This window comes from Danio rerio, chromosome 11 (assembly GCF_052040795.2).
Source record: "Danio rerio strain M-AB ecotype USA chromosome 11, GRCz13ab, whole genome shotgun sequence".
Lineage (NCBI taxonomy): Eukaryota > Metazoa > Chordata > Actinopteri > Cypriniformes > Danionidae > Danio > Danio rerio.
This window is the reverse complement of record NC_141031.1, coordinates 47,900,379-47,923,905: the sequence shown is the minus strand read 5'-3', so window position 1 is coordinate 47,923,905 and position 23,527 is coordinate 47,900,379. Positions and strand designations below refer to the sequence as shown.

Below are 23,527 nucleotides of genomic sequence, written 5' to 3'. Positions count from 1 at the left end.
TAATTAATATTTATTTATAATTTAAAAACCCTTTACGCACCAAGATTAGGCTACGTGTGTTTGTGGAGGAACATTATTTAATCCACTGGCTTTAGCGCAGTCTCTCACTCATGGTGCGTCCAGCAGAACTGAACACCCTTTCCTGCGGCTACAGGTCGAGATGCAGAGTTCTGATCCGGCTGATTTTGCAAGTTTTTGGTAGGATTGTTTGTTCATTTTCTACCAGTCAGGAACATGCATTTAATTTTTCATGACAGCAGTTTCACTTTAGCGAATGGCCTCTTCTTTTTACCTGTCAGCCTGCGGTTTAGGGCTCTACCGTAATACGCAGTGTATGAGCGACCGCGAAATACCTGCGGCTGGAATAACCGCTCTTTCTGAGCTAGTGACTGACTTGACCGCCGTCAAAATTCTCTTTTTTTACTACTTCGTCATCATTTGTTTCACCTTTGCAGAGATGGATTTTAATGCAGGGATTTGGATTTTTTCGGGTCTCGCCGGGTTCGGTCAAAGATCTTTAGCTCTAATGCAGACCTCTCGTTCATATTAACCACGTCTCCCTTCTGTTCAGTCGAAACTGCCAAACTGCAGGACACTTTGAAGCGCGACTCGTCACGTCACCTCTCCCCCTCCCTCTCCCCCTTCTCTCCCTCCCTCTCCCCCTTCTCTCCCTCCCTCTCCCCCTTCCTTTCCCTCTCTCCTCCACACTGTCCCGTGATGACAACCACACATACGTTTTTGTAGGCATTAAATAAAGGATATTTAATATTTTATGACGGTATAACGGTATTGAAACTGACACCGTTGCTATTTTTAGATCCCGCGGTATACCATAATACCGTAATACCGCCCAAGCCTAATGTAAATCTCAGTATTCAAAAATTGCCTGGTTTTGTGTTCCATGGTCAGGAATATAGTAATAAACTCTGTCTCTATTACTCAGTTGTGCTTTTATTTGTTGACATTTACTGTAGATATATTTACTGCAAACGATACTTATCTGAGTTACTGATATTGTGGTTTTAATATTTCAGTATAAATGTGTCCTAATATTATTTATAAATGAATGTACTGGCAGTTTATTACAAGGTTTCTGTAGTGTAATATATAACCCCACAGACAATATAGCACTGCAAACTATTACACGTACAAAAATAATCTTTTTACAACTGTTCAAAGTTGTTGGAATAAGGATCAAGCTCCTGTAATGCAATTCAAAAGCAGAGTTAAACGTGGAAAATAAAAACATGAATCACAAAATAGGGAAAACTGCTAATTTATGGATATTTTTTGCAGTGTTTCCTGTAGCAGCTACACCCCAGTACTACAATAACACTGGTGATTGTTGTATAATTGCTTGTTTTGTAGGGCTGGTTCACTGATTACTCAGTTAATCTCCCACCTTCCACAGGTAAAGTCACAGTGTAATGTGCAAAAGATTAGATTAGTCATGCTGTTGTCGTGTGCAGAGCTTTGTGAATAATATGCAATGTTGTTGTTGAGTATTGCAATAATAATATCTTCATTAGCTATGTTTTTTAAATCATTTATTTATTTAATAATATTAGAATAAACAGTTGAAATATATTTTAAGATCTTATTAATTCTAGTTCAGACAAAAAAACTCCAAATATTTTTCTTTAAAACACTATGAATGAGTGAAAACCTGATATGCAGATATTCTGACTCTGATTGGCTGTTGTCATTTTCCTTTCTCGTCTCGACTCCACCCACTAGTTTTTATTTTCAGCTCTGGGTTCACCTTTGGAGCTCCAGCCAATAACAGAATAGCAACTACTGGGGAGGCGGGGCTAAAGATTAAAACAACCAATGTACAAAATAAATGTAATTTATCAAATATATTGCATATACTATAACTATTGCATATACTAACTAGCGCGATAACGGTCATTTTTCAATATTTTGTGCAGTTGTAGTGCTGATGAGGGTTGTGGTGTGTGTAATTCCTCAATGAAGCCATTCATTGTTGACTCGGACAGGTTGTTAAACAGCACTGGAGTCTCCGGTGTCATCATTACGCTCTGCTCCTGGGATGTTTGCTGTGTTAAATTAGCATCTGTTGTTTGTTTCATGCACACACTGAAGATGCTGAACACAAAATATACAGTGCTCAGCATAAATGAGTACACCCTATTTTGAAAATGAATATTTTTATCCATATCCCAGTGAATATAGCCAATAATTGTGATGCATTTACACAAAATGAACAGTTTTATCCAATGAAATAGGAGTTTAGTCACTGAACATCTTTAGGAATAGAAAGATAACACAATTAAATACAAACCAGTTATTGCAAAATAAGTTAAAATACAACATTTTTACTTTTCTTCTTTTGATTTGTTCTGTCAGACATATTCAGTTTGGTATGATCAGCATTTCTGTAGCTTAAGGATCTGATTTGGGAATCATGCGTCAGGATATTTGATCATAGCTCAGACTAATATAAACTCAGGATCTGAATACAGAAGTCAGTGTTTAATAGCAGGAGACTGTCATGTGTGTATAAAGGGACAGTTCACCCACACTGTATAAAGAAATGTGTTGTTACTTCATTTAAAAAAAGTGAGTAAACCCAGAGGAACCTGGAACTTTTAGGTTTCATCAGGTGAATGATATATGAATAAACCTTTAGAAAAGAGATGGTAAGTATTAACTGGTGTGTTCATAATTAGAATAAAAAAGTTTGGTATAATCAGAAGATTAATTGAAATAAAAGTGTAAAGGTTGGTGTGTGTGATCAGAATATAGACAGAATAAAAGTGTAAAGTTTGGTGTGTGTGTTCAGAATATAGACAGAATAAAAGTGTAAAGTTTGGTGTGTGTGTTCAGAATATAGACAGAATAAAAGTGTAAAGTTTGGTGTGTGTGGACAGAATATAGACAGAATAAAAGTGTAAAGTTTGGTGTGTGTGATCAGAATATAGACAGAATAAAAGTGTAAAGTTTGGTGTGTGTGGACAGAATATAGACAGAATAAAAGTGTAAAGTTTGGTGTGTGTGGACAGAATATAGACAGAATAAAAGTGTAAAGTTTGGTGTGTGTGGACAGAATATAGACAGAATAAAAGTGTAAAGTTTGGTGTGTGTGATCAGAATATAGACAGAATAAAAGTGTAAAGGTTGGTGTGTGTGATCAGAATATAGACAGAATAAAAGTGTAAAGGTTGGTGTGTGTGATCAGAATATAGACAGAATAAAAGTGTAAAGTTTGGTGTACACTTTTATTTTCATCTTTTAATTACAGTTCATCTTCTAGTTTATGAGAAAAACTTAAACTCATTTTTATTGATTTAATTTAATAACAAACTCAACATTTTTATTAAGGAATTTCTCTTTTCTTCTTCTCTCCATCAGCCGAGAGCCGCGACTCCATGAGTTCCTCGCGGGCTTCAGTTCACGGTTCCTCCATGTTCTCCTCCATGACCAACTCCGTCTCTGATCCGCGTTTCCGTTTCCGGTGGCGGGCCATCGGTGTGGCGGCACTACTAGCATTAGCCGTCCTGTTGTTTCAGCACCACACATCCACTGACCACGGATCGGACGCCCCTGAGAACAGCCCACGCTCATGGAGATCCAGTCGGGATGTCTCTGGTGCAATGGTGGATGCAGATCCAATCGGGACACGGTATAACGACACGTATCCGCTCAGCCCTCCAGAACACACAGTCAACGGGATCCGCTACCGTATCGCAGTCATAGCAGATTTGGACACAAACTCGCGCAGTAAAAAGGACAATACGTGGTTCAGTTATTTAAAAAGAGGACATGTTCTGGTATCGGAGAGCGGAGACAGTGTTTCGGTGGAGTGGGATCCAAATACTGTGGCTCTGGAGAGCCATCTGTCGGAGAAGGGCCGCGGGATGGAGCTTTCCGAACTGGTGGCGTTTAACGGACACTTGTACAGTGTGGATGACCGTACCGGTGTGGTGTACCGGATTGAGGGGAACCGTGCCGTGCCATGGGTCATTCTGACAGATGGAGACGGCAGCGTATCTAAAGGTAAAACTAACATTAAAAATAATAAACTAGGGCCTGTTCCATGATGCCGGCTAAACAAACTCAGGATTACAGGATTAATTTTTTAGTGCAAACGAATGCAGTCAGGCTTTTTATTTTTTTTTTATTTTTTTAGTTCTTTTAGTTTAAAATTCAGAACTGAAACAATCAAAAAAACAGAAAGAGAAGTAGAATGGCGGGATGAAAAGTGCTGTCCATGAACAAGGACAGCTAAAAGAAAACAGCTTGCTTTATAAGTGAAGTTAACCTCAAAATAACCTGAAGATAACTAGAACAAAATCTGAATAAAGCCAAGACAAAGCCTAAAGATAACCAGAACATAACCTGAAGATAACCAAAACATAACCTAAAGATAACCAGAACATAACCTGAAGATAACCAGAACATAATTTGATCATAACCAGAACATAACCTGAAGATGATCGGAACATAACCTGAAGATAACCAGAACATAACCTGAAGATGATCGGAACATAACCTGAAGATAACCAGAACATAACCAGAAGATAACCACAACATAACCTTAAGATAACCAGAACATAATCTTAATATAACCAGAACATAACCTGAAGATGATCGGAACATAACCTGAAGATAACCAGAACATAACCTGAAGATAACCTGAACATAATCTAAAGATAACCAGAACATAATCTTAATATAACCAGAACATATCCTAAAGATAACCAGAACATAATCTTAAGATAACCAGAACGTAACCTGAAAATAACTTCGACAGATTACAGATATTACCATCTTCTTGTTCAGACCCTGTGATAGTTGCACTCAGCCAGCTGTCCATTATGAATTCTGAAAATATTGTGATGTCTGTCTTTATACAAATGTTACTTTAAATAAATAATGTGTTAATTTGTAACGTACACCAATAGGATTCCGCTATATAGTCTCCATCTTGTGGTCAGTTGTGGAAATTCATTTGGAGCGCAAACTCTCCCAGTGCATTTTGAGTATCACTAGCTGTCGAGTGTGCATGGGTTGTACTCTAGTTATTGTGGTGTATTATGGGATTGATTGAGTGCACTTCAGAATGTACAATATGGTTTCCGACACCATTAAAAATGGCTGCTCCCTCAAGTAGTGCACTATTAAGGGTATAGGGGGTGATTGATTTTGGATACAGCCTCAATGTTATGATGCAGTGCTGCTTTACTGCTTCCTCATATGTGTGACCTTTGACACTGGTGTCAGGTTTTAAGGCGGAGTGGATGGCGGTGAAGGACGAGCGTCTTTATGTTGGTGGTCTCGGTAAGGAGTGGACCACTATCACCGGCGAGTTCGTCAATAATAACCCAGAATGGGTGAAGGTGGTTGGTTTCCATGGTGACGTGGAGCATGAGAACTGGGTACCGCGGTACAGCGCACTGAAGAGGGCAGCAGACATCAAACCTCCAGGTTAGACCACACACACAAACACACACTCACTTTGAGAGGTGATCACATGACCACAGGGGCTGTGATGTTATACTTAAAGGGACCGTGCACCCAAAAATTAAAATGTCCTCAATATTTACTCACACTCAAGAGGTTGTAAACTTCAATGAGTTTCTTTCTTCTGTTGAACACAAATGAAGATATTCTGAAGAATGTTGGATAAAACAGCCTTTGACTTGCGTAGTAGGAACAAAAAACACAATGTTTTTTCCAGCATTTTTCAAAATATCTCCCTTTATGTTTAACAGAGGAATTTGTATTAATGGAGAATGAGGAAAATGAGGACAGAATAAAAACATTTTTAATGAACTATCCCTTTGAAATATTTCTCATGATATACAATGCAAAATCCACTCCACATATAAACATAAAAGACAATTGGTGAAACGTATAAATATATTTTAGAAAATTATTTAAATTATTAATTATTTATATTTTGAAAATCAGGGTTATTCCTCTAATGCAGGGGTGTCAAACTCAATTCCTGGAGGGCCGAAGCCCTGCACAGTTTAGTTCCAACCCTGCTCCAACACACTTACCTGTAGGTTTCAAACAAGCCTGAAGGACTCAATTAGTTTGATCAGCTGTGTATAATTAGGGTTGGAACTAAACTGTGCAGAGCTGCGGCCCTCGAGGAACTGAGTTTGACACCTGTGCTCTAATGGCTCGTTTCCACTGACTGGTACAGTGCGGTACGGTTCGGGTATACACTACAGCTAAGGCCAGAAATACCTCTTCGGAGGAGACCGGCAGAAACTCAAGAGTTTAGAGAATAAACCCTGCTCCAGACCAGGTTAGGTTCACAGAGTAATTGACCACGGTAACTGATTCTGAGTTAAAGTTACCTCTTTTTCAGAAACAGACTCGACTTACCCTGCTTTCTCAAATCTGACAAACCTGCCATTTTGAAACAGAAAACCCAGAGTTTCTCTCATTTCAGGGTTAACATACTCTATATATATATATATATATATATATATATATATATATATATATATATATATATATATATATATATATATATATATAACCTCCTAGGGCTTAAGTGGCTATTTAAAATACTTTTATATTTTGTTACAGACATACAGTACATGTTTTGCAGCATATGAAATGTCCCAAACTCTATTTTAACTGTCCAAAATGGGGAAAAAATTGTTTTTAAAAAAATTGTATGTTAAATATGCATTAAAAAACATTTGGAAAAAAATGGTTTATGTAAATTCGGACCACGAGTCCACATATATGGACACCATTATTCTCTAAATGTCCCAAAAAGCAAATAGAAATAAAAAATGCATGTAAAAAACACACCTTGGGCCTTAAGAGGATACACCAAAAATAATATAACAGATGTAAGATGATATAAATGTTTATAATATGTACTGTCTAAAAAACATAGTAATATAATTTCAGATATATATATATATATATATATATATATATATATATATATATATGTATGTATACTATCAGGGTGTCCACGGGGTCTTAAAAAAACATTCAAAAGTCTCTTTGTGCAGACTCTTGTGCATACATTTTGTTTATTATAGTTTTGTAAATGTTTTAACTAGATTTTGCTTGTTGTGACACATTTAAAATAAATTAAAATGGTTTTCATGAGGCAATTTAACATCTTTTTCATTGGCCCAACCATGCCATTAGAAAAAAATCCTTACCGTTTAGCCCGTATAAGTCTGAAATTAGCTTCTTAATGGTCTTCAAAAGTCTTAAATTTGACCCTGATTATATAAATGTGATGTGTGTGTTTATCAGGTTATCTGATCCACGAGTCAGCGGTGTGGAGCGAGCGTCTGCAGAGATGGTTCTTCCTCCCGCGGCGAGCGAGTTCAGAGCGTTACGATGAAACGGCAGATGAGCGTCGCGGCACAAACCTGATTCTGCGCTGCTCCTCAGACTTCAGCAGGATCTCTGCATCTCGTGTCGGCCCGCTCAAGCCCACGCTCGGCTTCTCCTCCTTCAAGTTCATCCCGGACACCGACGACCAGATTATCCTAGCGCTGAAATCTGAGGAGGACGCGGGAAACATCGCCACGTACATCACCGCATTTACACTCGACGGCCGGATACTGCTGCCCGACACCAAGATCGCAGACGTCAAATATGAAGGGCTGGAGTTTATATAGAGGCGGAGTCATAGCCACGCCCACACAAGGGCGGAGCAATTCAGTTACTTTTAAAACTCATATATTACAATCTTCAGTCAATTCTTTACACAAGTAACCAAATGTGTTACGAAAAGAAGGAAAGTAATGTGAAATTTTATTTATTATTATTTCATTTTATTTTTTAGGATCAAGATTATAATATATTACTTTTAAAAGCACCTTTCAGCACTCTCTATTGACTTTTCATTGGAGCAGGAGATTATTAGACATCATTCTGTTTAATGAGTCAGAAATTACAAGGAGGCGGAGCTTCTCCAATGCAAACTCAATAGAGGGGGTGGGGCTATTGTGAGGGGGTGTGGTCTAAATGTGCTCCGTCTCTATAGATGCACCAGATCAGTCCAAAAATTTAACATACAATGTTTGTACAGACGAGCGTCTTCGTGTGGGACACGAAACACTACAGAAGCTCAGGGGACTGAAACTACGGGGAACAGATGCAATAATAGAGGAATCCTCTAAACAAACAGAAGAAATGCACTGGAGAATAATGAGAGGAATTCCAGGAACAGTCTTAACAAATGATTTGCCTTTATTATTAAAAAAAACTACAAAACCTCAAAACCTATTATAGTGGAAACACTTTAAAATAAGATCCTATCTGTTCACATAACTCACAACATAATGACTAAAATATATAGAGAATTATATATACACAAAGTCAACTCTATTATTCATTGTTGAAATATATATATATATATATATAAATTTAAGTTTGTTTTGACATAATACATGTGTGTGTATTATATATATATTTATATTATATATAATTATTATGCATATGTGATACACACATACAGAACATCTAAACTATAAAAAATTAATAGCATAATATAATACACAAACACAACTGTATTATTAAATTATTTATATATATATATAAAAACTGTTAACAGATGAAGCTTACTCTAAAGTGTTACAATCACATGAGTTGTTTTAGTGTGTTTTTTAAGTGTATGAACAACACTGGAGATCTTTATATAATATTGTTTGATTCATGACCGTAATTAAAAGTTAATGCAGAGACGTGCATATTTAAATGCATATGCAAATAAACTTTATTAATATTCATTTTTGAGTGTCCCGACCCTTTCTGGAGTTTATAATTAATTTATTATTTATTAATAATGCATGTTTTCCACTCTAAAAAGCCTATTCCTGATGGATTTCAGGTACAGAATCAGTGTTTTGATCAGAGTATTGTGTTGAATGGGGTGTTTATGTGCAGGTGTCAGAGTTTAGTTCCCATGATGACCAGGTTTGCTGGCAGACCGTCGACTTTCAGCACCTGAAACACGTTCAGCGTCTTCAGGAAGTCCAGCATTCGTCTGTCGTTGGATCTGAACTCGCTAAAAACTCCTTTAGACCCTGAGAAAAACACACAGGTGGTGGACTATAGTAGACGTAGCACTAATATACATTTCCTGTTGGTGGAGGTGTTGTTAAACTCACCGCTGTCTCTCAGCGCTGACAGCAGCTGGAGAATCAGACGCTTGGCTGCGCTGTGGTCGGGAACTTTCGAGTGGATCTGAAGAGCAATGACTGATGGATAATCCTGCAGCATGGTCTCTGGATACTAAACATATGCAGATATTCAGTATATTTTGATTATAACCATGTACAATATAGATATCATAGGCAATATACAGCGTCTTATTATTTCGTTAACATTTAGTCTCAGATATATAGAGTGTTTTAGTGAAGTTTGAGCTGAAAGTATCACACTGATAATGTTCTGCAGCTCTCTGAAACTGACCCTTTCAGGCTTTGATCCTAATTGTGGTGTTTTGGTGACTGTCGCTTTAAATGCAAATGAGATTGTGCTCTTTTCAGAAGAGGGCGGAGCTAGAAGTGCATTTGCATAAACATAGTGACAGATGTAAAACAGCTTCTGTCAGTCTATGTGGTTCCTGTCGCTGTTCATCTAAAACTCCACATCTATAATCCTCTGAGTCTATGCTGACATTATCTTCAGCAGCTCAAACACTCTAATGGCTAATGGACAGACGGCTGCTTCTCACTCAGGGCTGCTGATTATGCTAATGAGGTAGAGAGACAGGCACTAGTGGGCGGGGCTTTCCCCCTCTGATGACTTGTACAAAGGGGGAATGTCAATCAAACTATAGTTAATTCATGTTGATCATTGGAGGCTGGAGATATTCACACACTGCTGACACACACCAGGGTTAAACTCCTTATTAAAGTGATTTCTGCATAACAGGTGCCATTCTGTACCTGAGATTTATTCATGGCCGTCTTCGCATCGCTGAGAGCGAAAGCATATCCACAAACTCCAGAAGCATCGTCCAGAATCAGACTGCAGTTCTGCGACGGCATCATCTGACCCTCCACCAACCTGGCGGAGAAACAGGAGTGAGTGCAGGGCTCCAGTTCATTAACGGAGCACACTATCTAGCATTCTCACCGGTCGCCGACCAGCTCCACCTTCTGCTGCGTCTCAGTCTGCATCTGCTTAAAGATCTTCATCACCTCCGGCTGGAGAGGAAGACAGACACGGGTATGATTATTAACTTCCTTACTGCTCATCAGATCATCCATTTATTTATATATTCGAGTTAATCCCTTTATTTATCAGGGGTCAGTTGGTGTTTCTGTGTGGAGTTTGCATGTTCTCCCCGTGTTGGTGTGGGTTTCCTCCGGGTGCTCCGGTTTCCCCCACAGTCCAAACACATGCGCTATAGGGGAACTGATCAACTAACTGGCCGCAGTGTATGAGTGTGTGTGTGTGTGTGTGTGTGAATGAGTGTGTATGGGTGTTTCCCAGTACTGGGTTGCAGCTGGAAGGGTTGTAGCTGTGTAAAACATATGCTGGAATAGTTGGCGATTCATTTCACTGTGGGGACCCCTAATGAATAAAGGGACTACGCCGAAGGGTGTGTGTGTGTGTGTGTCACCTGGTCTGTGGGAGTGCAGGGTCTGATGGTGTAGACTCGTGTGGCCGGAGGGCTGCGGAACAGATCGCGGTTCCCGTGAGACGGCAGCATTCGCTAAACGTCATAAACACACACACACACACACACATCATCATCATCCTCCTCAGGAGCTCAGGGTGAGTAGCAGGTCAAAGGTCACACAGAAACACACCTGGAATTCTCCTGACAGACCTCCTCTGAAGCCCCACGGCTCCGGGTCATCAGTCAGAGCCAGTGCAGGGTGAGGAGTCTGACCTCCTGAAACACACACACACTTCAGTACACACACACTCACAACCTCCCACTCTCTTACACACACACACACATACACACTTTCTCTCACATATGCAAATACACATACACTTTCTCTCTAACACACACACACACACACATTCTCTCACACACACTCATTTATTTACCTGCACACATTCATTCTCAAACACAAACATACACACTCTGCCTCTTTCTCTCTTACACACAAACACACACACACACACTCTCCCTCGCTCTGACACATTTACACACACTTTCACTCAGCAGCACACACTCATTCTCAAACACAAACACACTCTCTCCCACACAAACTATGTCTCACATACACACACATATACACAGACACAGACACACACAAAATACACACTCTCCCTCTCTCTGACACACTCACACACATTCTATCTCTTATACACAATCATTCACTCACATGCACACACTCATTCTCAAACACGCACACATACTCTGTCTCACATACATACATTCACACACACACACACACACACACACACACACACTCCCTGTCTCTCGCTCTGACACACACACACACACACATTCTATCTCTCACACACACTCATTCACTCACATGCACACAAACTCTCTCACACACACACAGATGTGTACCCAGAGTCTTGACGTAGGCTTTGGCCATGGTGACGCCGCTCTTGATGTCGCAGATGTAGTTGTAGAGGTCGTAGAGGATCAGCCTGTTGGGGGCGTTAGAGAGTCTGTTGAACATCTGCACCACAGCAGCGCAGCGATCATCAAACTGCTGCGCACGCACACGCCACGCACAACCCTGCACGACAACACAACACAACACACTGCATTTACAGAGGCGTTCATAATGCATTCATATCTCACAACTGTCCTGTATTTTATGATGTGTGTGTGTGTGTGTTCTCTGACCTCCTCCTCATCTGGTGTGTGTGTGCGCAGCCAGTGCAGCTCCTCCAGCATGTGTGTAGCAGTGTGTCCGTGTTCATAGGGCAGATAGAAGAGCTCCGCCAGCAGTGTGAGGTCAGCCAGTGTCAGTGGTTCTGCGGTGTACAGCGGGTTGTCTCGAGGCCCCGGTGTGTGGCCCTCCGTCTGCATCGGCTCTTCTTCACTAACCTCCCGTCTGCAGCGCCCGGAGCCTTAACATACAACAACAACAACTCCCATAATGCACCACACCAGCAGACCCATCGCGTCTTCATTTCAGGAGCAATCCTGTTATATGCATATGCAAATTCATATTCAAATTCATATTTAAATTAATATTCAAATAAATATTCAAATTCAAATAAATATTCAATTCAAATGCAAATTCGAAATCTATTAAATATTCAAAACCATATTCAAAATTAAATAAATATTCAAATTCAAATAAAAAATCTAATTCAAATAAATATTCGAAATCAAATAAAAATTCTAAATCAAATAAATATAAAAATTTAAATAAACATTTAAATTAAATTCATATTTAAATCAAATAAATATTCAAATAAAATTTTAAATTCATATTCAAAATGAAATAAATATTCAAATTCAAATAAGTATTCAAATCAAATAAATATTCAAATTTAAATAAATATTCAAATTCTATTTAAATTCATTTTCAAATAAAATATTCAAATAAATATTCAAATTCATATTCAAAATCTAATAAATATTCAATTCAAATAAAAATTCTAAATCAAATAAATATTTTATTAAATTCACATTTAAATCAAATAAATATTCAAATTCATATTTAAAATATAATCAATATTCAAATTCAAATAAATATTCAATTCAAATGCATATTCAAAAATATAATAAATATTTAATTAAATATTCAAATTCATATTCAAAATTAAATAAATATTCAAATTCAAATAAATATTCAAATAAAAAATTCAAATTCAAATAAATATTCAAGATCAAATAAAAATTCTAAATCAAATAAATATTTAAAATTGAATTAATATTTGAATCAAATAAATATTCAAATTCAAATAAATGTTCAAATTCAAATATTCTAATTTTGATAAATATTCACATTCAATTTAAATAAATATTCAAATTCAATTTAAAATTCATATTCATAATAAAATAAATATTTAAATTCAAATAAATATTAAAAATTAAATAAATATTCAAATTCATATTCAAATAAATATTTAAATTCAAATAAATATTCAATTCAACTTCATATTCAAATTCAAATAAATATTCAAATTCATATTCAAAATCTAATAAATATTAAAATTCAAATAAATATTTAAAATCAAATAAAATTTAATATTTGAAATAATTTTTTTATTTAAATTAAAAGAATATTTAAATTCATATTCAGTTTTTTTATTAGCATTTAATTTTAAAAATTTGAAAAGCATTGAAAAGAAAAATTTGATTGTAGTAAAGACAAAATAATAATAAAATTATAGTATTAAATTATATTATAAATAATATTAATATAATTAATGTATATATATTTATATTTTTCCCCCTTTTCATTTCTGATTAATAGAGATTTATATTAATTATCATTAAGTTTATAATAATATTATTTATTTGGTTTAATATTGTCAATAATAGTTTAATATTATGTTATTTATATTAATATGTAAATATAATAAATATTTAACTTTTAGTTTTGTTTCAGTTTATTTAAATAAACACAAATGAATATTAATGACCAGTGATTAAAGATTATAACCCAGTCAGATGTGTTTTTACCATCAGGTTGCTCAGCTCTGCCGAACTCAACCAACCAATCAGTGAGTGCTAGCTGCAAAGCCTCATGGGGGTTGTAGTCTGACCCCTGATCGTCTCCCTCTGTGGCATCATTCACAGACAGACACACTTCAGTAATAGTGAAAATATGATGATTATCATCTGCATTTATGTTTTATCGCTGTATTCATACCCATAGACACGTCCTTCGGCGCGCTGCTGGATTTGCACCATGTGGCCAGAGTGTGAAGAGCCACAAAATTGGGCTCAAATTCACAGTTGGGGTTTGTGAGGACGCCTCTGAGTTTGGGGATGAGTTCTGTGGGCCGGTTCTTGTAGGGTCCCAAAAACAGTCTCTGGGGGTCGTAGTCATTGGCGTGGATGTTGTCCCAGATCACCGGCGGTCTCCGCAACACCGCGGAAACCTCCTCTATAGAAGCAACACTGATGTCCTGAGAAACCACCTTCGGCCCTGAGGGGGAGGACGCAAACACAGCACTGAAAACACGGCATCATTCTCCTGCAGTTCTCACGCAAAATTACATTTACTCTTATGCATTTGTGCTTTTGTTAGGATTTATAGTTGAGTATTCATGCATTTATGATTTTACATTTGATTTAAGTGTGCATTATATTAGACTTAAGAGTGTGTTTTGATGCATTTATGATTTTATATTTAATTAAAGATTGTATATTAATGCATAATTGATTTTATAATTAATTTAAGAGTGTATATTAATGTATAATTGATTTTATAATTAATTTAAGAGTGTATATTAATGCATAATTGATTTTATAATTAATTTAAGAGTGTATATTAATGCATAATTGATTTTATAATTAATTTAAGAGTGTATATTAATGCATAATTGATTTTATAATTAATTTAAGAGTGTATATTGATGCATAATTGATTTTATAATTAAATTTAAGAGTGTATATTGATGCATTTATGATTTTATAATTAATTTAAGAGTGTATATTGATGCGTTTATGATTTTATAATTAATTTAAGAGTGTATATTGATGCATTTATGATTTTATAATTAATTTAAGAGTGTATATTAATGTATAATTGATTTTATAATTAATTTAATAGTGTATATTAATGCATAATTGATTTTATAATTAATTTAAGAGTGTATATTAATGCATAATTGATTTTATATTTAATTTAAGAGTGTATATTGATGCATTTATGATTTTATAATTAAAGAGTGTATATTAATGTATAATTGATTTTATATTTAATTTAAGAGAGTATATTGATGCATTTATGATTTTATAATTAATTTAAGAGTGTATATTAATGTATAATTGATTTTATAATTAATTTAAGAGTGTATATTGATGCATTTATGATTTTATAATTAATTAAAGAGTGTATATTGATGCATTTATGATTTTATAATTAATTTAAGAGTGTATATTAAGGCATTTATGATTTTATAATTAATTTAAGAGTGTATATTAATGTATAATTGATTTTATAATTAATTTAAGAGTGTATATTGATGCAATTTTGATTTTATATTTAATTTAAGAGTGTATATTGATGCATTTATGATTTTATAATTAATTTAAGAGTGTATATTGAAGCATTTCTGATTTTATATTTAATTTAAGAGTGTATATTAATGCGTTTATGATTTTATATTTGATTTAAGAGTGTATATTAATAAAATAGAGTCAGTTAAGATTATCATTATCCATTTCTGTCTTTTAGTTGATTTGTAACCTTAATGCATCCATGCACTTTTTATTTTCACTTCAGGATTACCATAATGCATTTATTTTTAGTGCAGATCTTTCATTATGCTCTTGTGCATTTTTGTTTTGAGCTCATATAGAAATGTCATTAATTCATGCATGTCTGTGTTTGGTTTAGAATAACATAAACATGCACCTTTTGTTTCCATTTCAGATGTGTGAAAACCGATTTTACACTGTGTATTCTTGCATTTCTGCTTTCAGGTAAGGCTTGACATTATGCATTTCTGTTTTGTGTGTTCACAATGTTCCTTATGCGTGCATGCATTTTTGTTTTAACTTCAGATGATCTCTTTAGCATTCATGCATTTTAAGTTTTAATTTACATTCATACGACCATGCGTTTTTGTTTTCAGCTCAGGTTTAAAATTATGCATTCATGCTTTTCTGTTTTCATCTGTCATTGTGCATTCACATCTCTTTCATGTCAGCCAAATGCATAAATGTGAGCAGATAAATGTCACTGACAAACCCTGACATTTGAGTCTCTAAGGTGATGACATTACCTGTCCAGAGAATGTCAATCCCAGGGTTGAGTTTCTCTCCGACGGTGTTCAGATAGGCCGACAGCGGCACGCTAGGAGTGCAGAATGCAGCGCAGTAATCTGCAGCACACACACAAACACATTAAAGATGCTGGCAGGTGTAGAATGAGCGGATATAGTTAAGAGAGTGTGTACAATCTTCAGTTTTGGCTCATTTTGGCATGCATTGAAGTAACTGATAATGATAGTTCAGGAAAAAATGCTGAGATAAACAAACATAAATAAACTAAAAGCACTTTAAACATATCTGTTATCAACACTTTACATATTTTAAATAAAGTTATGAAAGTGTATAACAATGTTGTGTGTAATTTAAAGATCCTCCTTAACATAGTGAATATTCAACATTAAAGCAGCTTTATATGAGTGTTTTTCTACCTGTGGGACAGAAGAGAAAGGTGTGCGGCTCCTCCAGATGCAGAAACACCTCATTAGTGACAGAAACCTGAGCTTCAGCAAATGAACTGAACCTTTCTTTATCAGCAGGACACATTTCTGGCTCGATGTCATCAAACAGCAGCGCGAAAGACCGACAGCCGAACCCACAAACCTGCAGAGGCAAGAACACAATGCATATCAGGGAAAAGCAAAGGTGAGACATTTAAGGAGACCTATTCTGCCTCTTTATACAAAGCAACAGTCACCAAAACACCACAATTAGCATCAAAGCCTGAAAGGGTGAGTTTCAGAGAGCTGGAGAACATGATCTGTGTGCTGTTCTCAGCTCAAACTTCACTAGAGACAGCAGAGACGCATTTCACATCATGTAAAAACACACATGAATACATCCTCTTCATGAACCGTCAGCATGCTGAGATGTTTGTTTATTTCAGTATGTTGACGTACATCCAACTGAAACTGAATATTGAGTAGGGGGCGGAGCTTTAATTATGCGCATCATTCCCTCATGGGTTAAACTAAGTAAGAGGGGCGTGGCTGAAGAATCAAACTGACATCATCAAACAAGGAGCCAATCAAACGCAGATGCTCAGACTGAAGATTGCCAAAACGTGCACTATTGTCAGTGGATTAACATGCACAGATTAATTGTTCACCTACAGAATAACAATGCAAGTTAGCAAAATAAACACTGTCATTTTAGATTTGACGCAGACTTTAATCAGCTGGTATAAAGACCTGTGTGAGCTTCCTCTTGAGCGCCGCCACCTCTTTAGGGTTGGAGAAGGTGATGTCGAGACCTGGAGAAATGGCGTAGATGAACTCTACATTATTCTCTTTAGCAGCCGAGATCAGCGTCATCAGTTGATCTGGAAAACAGTGATTTATTATTATTATTATTACAGTTTCTTCTTATTTGAGTTTCTAGTCCATATATCAAAAAATTCTTTAGTCAAGAAGCAAAAAATATTGTCTAGTTTTCAGAAATAAAGGGCTCTATATTCACGATCTGGGTGTTAAGTCTAAAGTGCATGACAGAAAAGCATTAATGGCGTGTCTGAATCCACTTTTGCTATTTTAAGGACAGAATAATTTGCTCTGTTCCCCTGTTCTCTTAATGAGTTCTGGCTGTGTTTTGAGCATAACCTGCATTAAACCAATCAGAGTCTCGTCTCTCATTCCCTTTAAGAGTCAGTTGTGTCACACTATGGTGCATTTGCTGTTTATATAGTGACTTTGTAGGTGTAAAAACTGAACGCTTCATTAACAGAGCATCAGTATCAGTTAAACAGAGCATCTGCAGCGCGAGGATAAAGAACGAGCCTCCTCCATTCAGCCTCTTTACTTTCTCTTTACTTTCACTCTTTACTCCTTTACTTTGGTGGAGTGAGGAAACGGTGGAAACTCACTCCACCGAACACATCCTATAGTCCACACATTTAATTTTGATTATTTAATCTGTTAAGCGCAGAGATTTGTATAAAACTATTTCTATGGTTTCAATATTTTTATTATTAGAAATTTTGGCAGACATTGAGCCTGTTTCAGAAAGGAGGTTAAGTGAAAACTCAGAGTATTTTAACCCTGAAATGAGAGAAACTCTGGGTTTTCTGTTTCAAAATGGCAGGTTTGTTAAACTGGAGAAAGCAGGGTAAGTCAAGCCTGTTTCTAAAAGAGAGGTAACTTTAACTCAGAGTCAGTTACTGTGGTCACTTACTCTGTGAACCTAACCTGGTCAGGAGCAGGTTTTATTCTCTAAACTCAGAGTTTCTGTCTGTCTCCTCCCCTTTTTTAAAGACGAAGCGGTATTTCTCGCCTTAGCCTTACATTTCCACACACCTATTTTAATGCTCATTTTGGATACGTGCATAAAAACGATTGATGGAAACATCATGATGCACATAACTTTTGAAAATATGTACTGTATAAAAAACACGCATAATTGAGCAGGATAAACTTTTATTCGATAGAAAATATGTGCATAAACTACGATGGAAACACTTTTACTGAACAAATTACAGTATGTACATTAAAAAAAGGTCTTCATATGATGATGAAAATGTGTATGAATGGACAAACCAGCAGGCTGAGCACACTGTAACACGTCTTAAATGTTGTTTTAGTCATTCTAAAATGCCTTAACTCTTTCAGTATTAGTGTATATACACTACAGTACATTTATTAAATAAATAATTGACGCAGCTTCTTCTACCATAGTAAATTCTGTTTTTACTGTCGATATTCGGCGCCAGTTAATCAGGAAGTGATGATTTTGTTCTCTTTGACTCGTTGGATGGCAACGCTACTTTATTCGCATATTATATACAATATTCCAGTTTTGCACATAAATTTATGTAATATATTTGGAAGGAAACATAGATATTGCCTACCTTTTAGTCACACACATAACTTAAATTTAAATTCATTGACCTTCGACATGCACTGTAACTAGATTAATGGGATTATTATTCTTTCTAAAAATTATTTTTAGCACTGCTTACCTTCTAAATGTTATATCAACCTCTATCACTTGATCAAGAAAAAAGGCAGACACACAAGTGCACTGTTAAATCTATTAAAACTGGTAAACGTGTAAAAAAGTATAAAAAATGTATAAACATCACACATTACATTACATATTTTATTATACTTAAATATTTAAATACTTAAAATGTAAAATTACGCATTAACTTGAGCAGCTGTTTTTCCAGGCTAACTGTCTCTGTTTCACTAATGGTTGCTTCTTTTTAAAAATATATACACTCATATTTGCTATAATGTTGCATGATCACATCAAGTTTAGCTGGAGAAAGAAATGGTGATCTCTTTTTTTAAGATGTTGCCATGGTCACTCGTAATATCTGAGCTCTATTGATAATGCCTTTTTATAGTCACGGTGTGCGCGCTTAACTCTGAGTTGGTCTACTCAAGGTTGACTGACCTAACTCAGATCAGCTATTCTGAAACCGAAAACTCAGAGTTTTTAATCTCTCGGTAAATCAACTCAAAGTTCAAGTTTAAACTCTGAGCTGTTTGAACCTCCTTATTAAAACAGGCCCATTCACTTGAAAATACTTTGTTTTAAAAACGTAAACATAAAACTTGCATTCTCACAATTAGACATTTGAATAGAAAAAGAAAAAAATAATAAAAACTAACAACAAACAACAGTCATAAAAATAATCAAACAAAAAAATGAACATGCATTCCCCCGACTGACCACCCACCAGCGCCATCCAACAATAAATGTAGGTACTGAACAGTGTTGCCAACTTAGCTACTTTTCAGACCTCCCTAGCGACAGACTTTCAAAAAAGCAACTAGCGACAAATCTAGCAACTTTTCGTGTGTAACTGGATGTTTTTATAGACTCTCAGGTGTCCATACTGTTCCATCCCTACTCTTCTCAGCGCCGTCGGCCCCTCCCCCACCTCAGAGCACTGACAGGCGGCCCAGACCTCAGCAGCCTCTCCCACCTGCAGCCTGACAGCAGATCTCTCCTCAGCGTACTGACGGCAAATGATTTAGCACCGGCAGTGTGAGGTATTATCATTGTACAGTCAACGCGATCTGCTTCTCCTTCATTTTAACAATTTAATTTGACCGTTTATTCTTTTCTAGCTCACAATCACAGATATTTCATTGAGTTTCAGAACTTGTCTGAGTTTATTACGTCTGAGAGATTACTGCAAATTACCTACACATCTATATTAATATACTGTATTCAAACAGCAATAAATGGAGTTAAACTGACATGCTTATCATTAACTATAGGCTGTCAAACAAACAGAAATGGTAGAACACGTCAGTAACATGCAAACTGACATATGATGTAAACTTTTCAGGCATTTACATTGAAAATAGTTGGCAACAGTGGTACTAAAGGCACAGTAAACATATTAATCACAAGTTTGTAAAAGGAAATAAAAGGGGACCAGCTTTTTTTAAATAACAAAACATTGGCTATTAGGGTATATCTGATTGTCAAAACTGTTTCTAAATTCAGTTCTAATCTCCAGCAGAGGAATAAATGAACAATAATAATGAAGTGTGCTCAGAAAACTGAGTGATATCCAAACACACGTCCTGTTCTTATCCACATATGCTGATGCAGACGTCTCCAAAACCCCACAGCTGGACACATCTACACGTGTGTTTATTATAAATCTGCAGATAATCAATAATACTGATCAGAATAATCACATTATACAGATGCAGATCGTCATCAATAAACTGAAGAAGCCCCCCGAGATGAAGAAGGCATGGAGGCAGTGTGTTTATACTGGTGTAGAAAATCATCATTTCTGGATCATTTTAATCCTTTAATTATGTTCATCTGTAAAGATATGTGTGTGTTTTTATTCAGCAGTGTGTAAGCGTTTTGTACCTGATTAAGTGCATAACTAACGCGCTCAGCGCTGGACTTTAGAGCAGCTTTTAGTTGGTCAATTGCTCAGTCTATTTCAGTTCTTCAAGATAGCAACATGCCAACAATGCACCTTAACACACCTCCTTTATAGACCAGCACACCCATGAGTCCACAAAAGATTTGTGATTTAAACAATGTGGTGCAAAACGTGAACATTACTGTTGCGCTGGTCTGAAAATAGCAACAAATAGCGCCAAACACGACTTGCTCCCTATTGCGCGGGGTGTATGATAGGGCCCACTGAGTCAAAATGAAGAAGAACGAGTAAAATTATCTGACAATGGGGGAAGAAAAATAATCTTGTTTTTGTATTAAAAAAATTAATATTATTTCGTCAATAATATTAATTATAATATAATATTTTTGTCAGACTACTTTGCTTATTTTAAGGAAAAACTCACCTCATTTTGACTTATAATTTCTGAAAACAACACTATAATTTTTTACTTTTTGATTGAACTAGAAAGCAGACAAAAATATAAGAACAAATCTGAATAATAATAATTTAATAATAATAATAATAATTGTTGTTATTATAAAATAGTAATAAATAAATATTAACTGGTTTTGCATGTTCATTATGACGATATTTTGTATTATTAAATATCGGCATGTATCTAAAACACATTCATACACCAGAAGTAAACATCCGGCTAGGTTACAGTTAGATTTCCAGCTAAATGCAATGCAAATGCATGAAGGTAAATGCAGAAAACCTGCTTCCTCCAGGGAATACAGATCTCTCCAGTACATCCGGTGCTTGTAATCATCTTTTGGGGCGTACAGGTACGTGTTCAGGCCCAATTTCAGCTCTCTGGGAGGACGATAACACACACACACACACACACACACACACACACACACACACACACACACACACACACACACACACACACATTAACACACATATAGAGATAAATGCACTGATAACCCATGATGGGATCTGATAAGAGTGTTTTATTGACCTCCTGAAGAGCTCTTTCCTCTGGCTCATAGTCCACGGCCGTCCATAAAACCCTGCAGCACACAAAGGTCACAATATAACACTCTGACATTACATTTACAGCAAAAATACACTCTGATGTACACCAATGTGACAACAAATACAGTTTATTGTGTTACATAATGTCAAAAACAGGCAAAATACATAGTGTGGGTTTAAATTAATTGTTCTTTTATTCCTATAAATCATTAGTATATTAATTAAAGGTCATGTTTTACATATTTTATACATTTTCTACTGTAAATATATCAAAACTCATGTTAATTAATATCTAAAAATTCTTAAATCCAGAAGCATTTTCTAGACAGGTTAAAAATATTGTGTTGTTGTTTTTTTTTTAGAAATAATAAGTGAAAACTGAGGGAGTTTTTAATTAAAACAAGCTAAATAATCTGCCAATAGAGTAAGAAAATAATCTAGTTTTTTGCTTTTGACATAAGATTATTCTGCTGACCCTGTTGTCAGATTATTTTGTTTGTTTTATTATATATCAAACATAATTTTGACTTATTATTTCTGAAAACAAGAGTACACTAATGTACACCAAAGTGACAAAAAATAATATCAACACAATGTCTAAAAAAAAACACACAAATTCAGCCAAAAATACATTGCGTGGGTCCAAATTAATTGTTCTTTTATGACAAAAATAATTAGTATGTAAAGTAAAGGTCATTTTTTACATATTTTATACATTTTCTACTGTAAATATATCAAACTGAAATTGTGGTTACGGATTAACACGTGAAATAGACAGATTTAAAGGTGATTTTTCTCAATATTTAGATTTGCACAATGTACTTTTACATCTTATTTATATACTGCAAAAAATGCTATCAGAGTTTTTGTTCTGTTTCTAGTCCAAATATCTGAAAATACTTAAAATCAAGAAGCATTTTTTAAACAAGTTAAACATATTGTGTTGTTTTCAGAAATAATAAATCAAAACTAAGCGAGTTTTTAGTTAAAACAAGCAAAATAATGTTGTTTTTACTTTGAAATAAGATTATTTTGTTCACCTAATTGGCAGATTTTTTAGCTTATCTTGAGGGGAAACCTCAATCAGTTTCTGAAAACTATATTTTGCTTGTCTAAAGAAAGCTTCTTGATTTAGGATTGTTTAGATATTTAGACTAGAAACAGGACACAAACTCTAAGTAAGAAATGTATTTAATATAAAATGTATTTATTTGCAGAGTAATATATTTCATTCATTGCATGATGCATTTAATAATGTATGTGTTGTATCATCATATTAATATCCCATCATAACATAAGGACTTAAATATTAACACAAACTGAAGCAATAGAGCAATTCACTTCTCTAAAAATGTATGATATACATAGATGTCACCTTTTGGAAAATTACTCATGTATATAGTAGGCAATATATATATATATATATATATATATATATATATATATATATATATATATATATATATATATATATATATATATATATAATATATCTTGACCACATTATAAACAACACTTTAACTATGTAATTTTGAGCGTAATGTAATGATATGTACCTTTGTGTAAAGCGTTATACAGATAAGCTTGAGTTGAATTGAATATTGATTTATTTCATGAGGATTTTTCAGTCACTCACCCTCGACTACTCCACTCAGGAAGACCTTGGATGTGTTTGACATGTTTCAGCTCAGATGATCAGTCAGAAGTGAAGTGTGTGTGTCTGTATCTGCTGAAACTCAGTCGGACACTGTGTGTGTGTGTGTGATAATGTTTATGTTTATAATCTCTCCACTTCCTTATTGTGCGCGTGGTCACAGCGCGGC

At 35.4% G+C, this 23,527-nt stretch overlaps 3 protein-coding genes across 5 annotated transcripts in view; 2 read left to right on the top strand and 1 right to left on the bottom strand.

The window, feature by feature from the left end:
• cant1b (calcium activated nucleotidase 1b) overlaps nt 1–8,747 on the top strand; it is a 14,351-nt gene extending 5,604 nt beyond the window's left edge. For 2 of the 3 annotated variants that reach the window (XM_087272218.1, XM_087272217.1), the window contains exons 2-4: nt 3,376–4,020; nt 5,248–5,451; nt 7,264–8,747. In XM_087272218.1, the coding sequence (XP_087128344.1) occupies nt 3,393–4,020; nt 5,248–5,451; nt 7,264–7,634 (1,203 nt within the window). In that variant the 5' untranslated portion in view covers nt 3,376–3,392 and the 3' untranslated portion in view covers nt 7,635–8,747. 3 annotated transcript variants of the gene reach the window in all.
• The window catches only part of tomm20b (translocase of outer mitochondrial membrane 20b), a 575,852-nt gene that overhangs the window by 152,222 nt on the left and 400,103 nt on the right, over nt 1–23,527 (top strand). The window lies entirely within an intron of this gene.
• On the bottom strand, nt 8,189–23,527 carry ogal (O-GlcNAcase like). Its single transcript, XM_087274234.1, has 16 exons — nt 23,341–23,527; nt 21,688–21,739; nt 21,439–21,536; nt 17,032–17,162; nt 16,273–16,444; nt 15,856–15,954; nt 13,773–14,051; nt 13,583–13,681; nt 11,789–12,015; nt 11,504–11,678; nt 10,782–10,867; nt 10,592–10,684; nt 10,102–10,172; nt 9,912–10,032; nt 9,129–9,252; nt 8,189–9,044 (listed from the first exon to the last, which is right to left on the bottom strand). Exons 1-16 carry the CDS (start codon nt 23,381–23,383, stop codon nt 8,908–8,910), a joined length of 2,007 nt encoding a protein of 668 aa, XP_087130360.1. The 5' UTR covers nt 23,384–23,527; the 3' UTR covers nt 8,189–8,907.